The 3,793-nt window shown below is 39.4% G+C and overlaps 1 protein-coding gene across 1 annotated transcript; it reads right to left on the bottom strand.

The window, feature by feature from the left end:
* Positions 1-2,061: 2,061 nt before the first annotated feature.
* LOC111380174 lies at positions 2,062-3,268 on the bottom strand. The gene is made up of 4 exons (XM_023003666.1): positions 3,003-3,268; positions 2,645-2,950; positions 2,253-2,571; positions 2,062-2,169 (listed from the first exon to the last, which is right to left on the bottom strand). The coding sequence occupies exons 1-4, from the start codon at positions 3,266-3,268 to the stop codon at positions 2,062-2,064; spliced, it is 999 nt and encodes a 332-aa protein (XP_022859434.1).
* Between the last annotated feature and the right edge of the window lie 525 nt (positions 3,269-3,793).

Genomic DNA, 3,793 nt, shown 5'->3' with positions numbered 1-3,793 from the left:
CAAGTAGTGCGGAGTTCCAACTTTTGATGTCCCTAAGCCCAAGTCCACCTTCATCCTTTGGTAGGCATATATTGCTCCATGCAACCAATGGTTTATTAGATCTCCAAAAAAAGTTTCGACAAAGAGAAATGACTCTAGAAGCAACCGTTGTCGGAATAGGAAAGATGGATAACAAAAAACATACAACCCCTTGAAGCACGAACCTTACAAGCTCCATTCTTCCCACATAAGATAAGGATGCCCTAGACCAAGCACCAATATAAGCTGTGATTTTGTTGATAAATGCATCCTAAGTGTTGATTTTCAAACTTTTGCCTTGCAAGAGGAATACCCAAGTAGCTTAAAGGCATAGAACCTCTGGGGATGTTAGCAATCTCAATAATTTCCTCCATCTTTTGGCCATGAACCCTCTCCATGTACAAGTTAGACTTGTCAATATTCATCCTTAGCCCCGACATGTTGCCAAAGTTAGCAAAGCAATTAATCAAAATACTAACCGAAGTTGCATCGCTTCTAGCAAAAAGCATCAAATCATTTGCGAAAGCCAAGTGCGTAATCTTTAGAGGAGCACATTTAGGATGGAAATTAAATTCACTATTTTCGGTAGCTCCCTTGAACATCCTAGAAAAATATTCAAGGTACAAGACAAATAAGAAAGGACAAAGAAGGTCACCTAGCCGAAGCCCCTTTTTTTCCTTTAAAAAAACCATGTAGTCCACCATTGAGAGCAATGGAGTACGTAGGTGATGTAACAGATTCCATAAACCAAATAATGAAAGTAGTATGGCACTTCAATCCCTCAAGCACATTCTTGAGAAAATCGTATTTCATCGAGTCATAGGCCTTCTTTAAATCAATTTTAAGAAGGCACCGCGGGGAAACCCTCTTTTGATTGTATTGTCTCAAAAGCTCTTGAGCAAGGTGGATATTCTTTGTCATGCTCCTACCTACCACAAAAGCGGCTTGAGCTTTATCAATAATGGACTCAAGAGTAGAACCCAACCGAGAGGCAAGTATCTTAGCGGTGACATTATGGAAACATTGCAACAAGCGATTGGTCTATAGTTATTCACCGATGAAGAATGATTCGCTTTAGGGACCAAGGCAATAATGGTATGATTTGTTTGCTTAAGGAGGGACCTAGAAGCAAAGAACTCACCAATAGCTCCTAAAAATTCATCACCAACACTATTCCAAGCCTCTTTAAAGAAATAAGATGTATAACCATCCATCCCTGGAGACTTGTTATCACCAATGCTAAACAATGCATCCTTTATTTCTTGCCTAGAGACATCCTGAACAATTGAAGTAGCATGCTCCTCTGTCAAAGAAGGTCCAAACTCTAGAATTTTAGCTTCAAAAGGTAGTCCAATGCTATCTTTTCCCAGTAACTCACTAAAAGCATGAGTGAATTCATCGGCCACTTCTTTTTGTGATGAGGAATATGAGCCATCCCTTTTTAGCACAGCAGCAATGAAGGTTCTTTTGGTACTTCTCTTCACCATAGAGTGAAAAGACTTTGTACATTTATCACTATTTTTCCAATATGCACACTTTGCTTGTTGGAAGTAAAAACTTCTCTCCGCTTCACAAAGATTCATAGCTTCTCTCCTCAAAGGTACAACCTCATTTTGCAAATGAGGATTTGTGGGATCATCATGTAAAACCAGCTGGGTTTCCTTTAAAACTTTAGTGGTTACCTCAGCTCTAGTAGATATGTCCCCAAAATGTTTGACATTAAGCTCTTTCAGTACTTCTTTAAGGCGTTGTAATTTTTTGCAAGGAGAAAATTGCTTAGTTCCCCGAATCCCAAGATTCCAAACACTAAGCACAATACCATAAAAGTTCTCATGTTTAGTCCACATGTTGAAGAATCTAAATGGTTTTCTTTTGTGCTCATCATATGCAAAAGTAGAAACAATGCAAGGTGAATGGTCAGATATGCATCCCGAAGGTAGGAATTCTGCAAAACTAGAAAACTCTATTTGCATCCAAACATCATTAACCATAGCTCTATCAAGAGTACTCCACATAGAGTTGTTGGACCAAGTGTACAAACACCTAATGGATCTCATATCCGTAAGTCCTACATTNCTGGACAGCAACCTGTCTACCATATCCTGTCAAGTTGGACAGATCTTTGTCAGCCACCTGGGCATTGTATACTGCCTGATTAATGTTGTCCCTAATGTCCAGCAGTTTTTTGAAAAGAGGAGAGTCCTCTTTCCTCGGCTTGTATGTCCAAATACAACCCCACGAAGGTAAACTTGATTAACCCATTTAATACACAAGGTGTCCTTCTTAGAATGAATATTCCAAAGTGTCTTCGCAAGTAGTGCGGAGTTCCAACTTTTGATGTCCCTAAGCCCAAGTCCACCTTCATCCTTTGGTAGGCATATATTGCTCCATGCAACCAATGGTTTATTAGATCTCCAAAAAAAGTTTCGACAAAGAGAAATGACTCTAGAAGCAACCGTTGTCGGAATAGGAAAGATGGATAACAAAAAACATACAACCCCTTGAAGCACGAACCTTACAAGCTCCATTCTTCCCACATAAGATAAGGATGCCCTAGACCAAGCACCAATATAAGCTGTGATTTTGTTGATAAATGCATCCTAAGTGTTGATTTTCAAACTTTTGCCTTGCAAGAGGAATACCCAAGTAGCTTAAAGGCATAGAACCTCTGGGGATGTTAGCAATCTCAATAATTTCCTCCATCTTTTGGCCATGAACCCTCTCCATGTACAAGTTAGACTTGTCAATATTCATCCTTAGCCCCGACATGTTGCCAAAGTTAGCGAAGCAATTAATCAAAATACTAACCGAAGTTGCATCGCTTCTAGCAAAAAGCATCAAATCATTTGCGAAAGCCAAGTGCGTAATCTTTAGAGGAGCACATTTAGGATGGAAATTAAATTCACTATTTTCGGTAGCTCCCTTGAACATCCTAGAAAAATATTCAAGGTACAAGACAAATAAGAAAGGACAAAGAAGGTCACCTAGCCGAAGCCCCTTTTTTTCCTTTAAAAAAACCATGTAGTCCACCATTGAGAGCAATGGAGTACGTAGGTGATGTAACAGATTCCATAAACCAAATAATGAAAGTAGTATGGCACTTCAATCCCTCAAGCACATTCTTGAGAAAATCGTATTTCATCGAGTCATAGGCCTTCTTTAAATCAATTTTAAGAAGGCACCGCGGGGAAACCCTCTTTTGATTGTATTGTCTCAAAAGCTCTTGAGCAAGGTGGATATTCTTTGTCATGCTCCTACCTACCACAAAAGCGGCTTGAGCTTTATCAATAATGGACTCAAGAGTAGAACCCAACCGAGAGGCAAGTATCTTAGCGGTGACATTATGGAAACATTGCAACAAGCGATTGGTCTATAGTTATTCACCGATGAAGAATGATTCGCTTTAGGGACCAAGGCAATAATGGTATGATTTGTTTGCTTAAGGAGGGACCTAGAAGCAAAGAACTCACCAATAGCTCCTAAAAATTCATCACCAACACTATTCCAAGCCTCTTTAAAGAAATAAGATGTATAACCATCCATCCCTGGAGACTTGTTATCACCAATGCTAAACAATGCATCCTTTATTTCTTGCCTAGAGACATCCTGAACAATTGAAGTAGCATGCTCCTCTGTCAAAGAAGGTCCAAACTCTAGAATTTTAGCTTCAAAAGGTAGTCCAATGCTATCTTTTCCTAGTAACTCACTAAAAGCATGAGTGAATTCATCGGCCACTTCTTTTTGTGATGAGGAATATGAGCCATCCCTTTTTAGC

The sequence above is a fragment of the Olea europaea genome, chromosome 3, assembly GCF_002742605.1.
Source record: "Olea europaea var. sylvestris chromosome 3, O_europaea_v1, whole genome shotgun sequence".
In the NCBI taxonomy this organism is placed as follows: domain Eukaryota; kingdom Viridiplantae; phylum Streptophyta; class Magnoliopsida; order Lamiales; family Oleaceae; genus Olea; species Olea europaea.
Note: the sequence above shows the minus strand (reverse complement) of the source record. Positions and strands in the feature narration are given on the sequence as shown.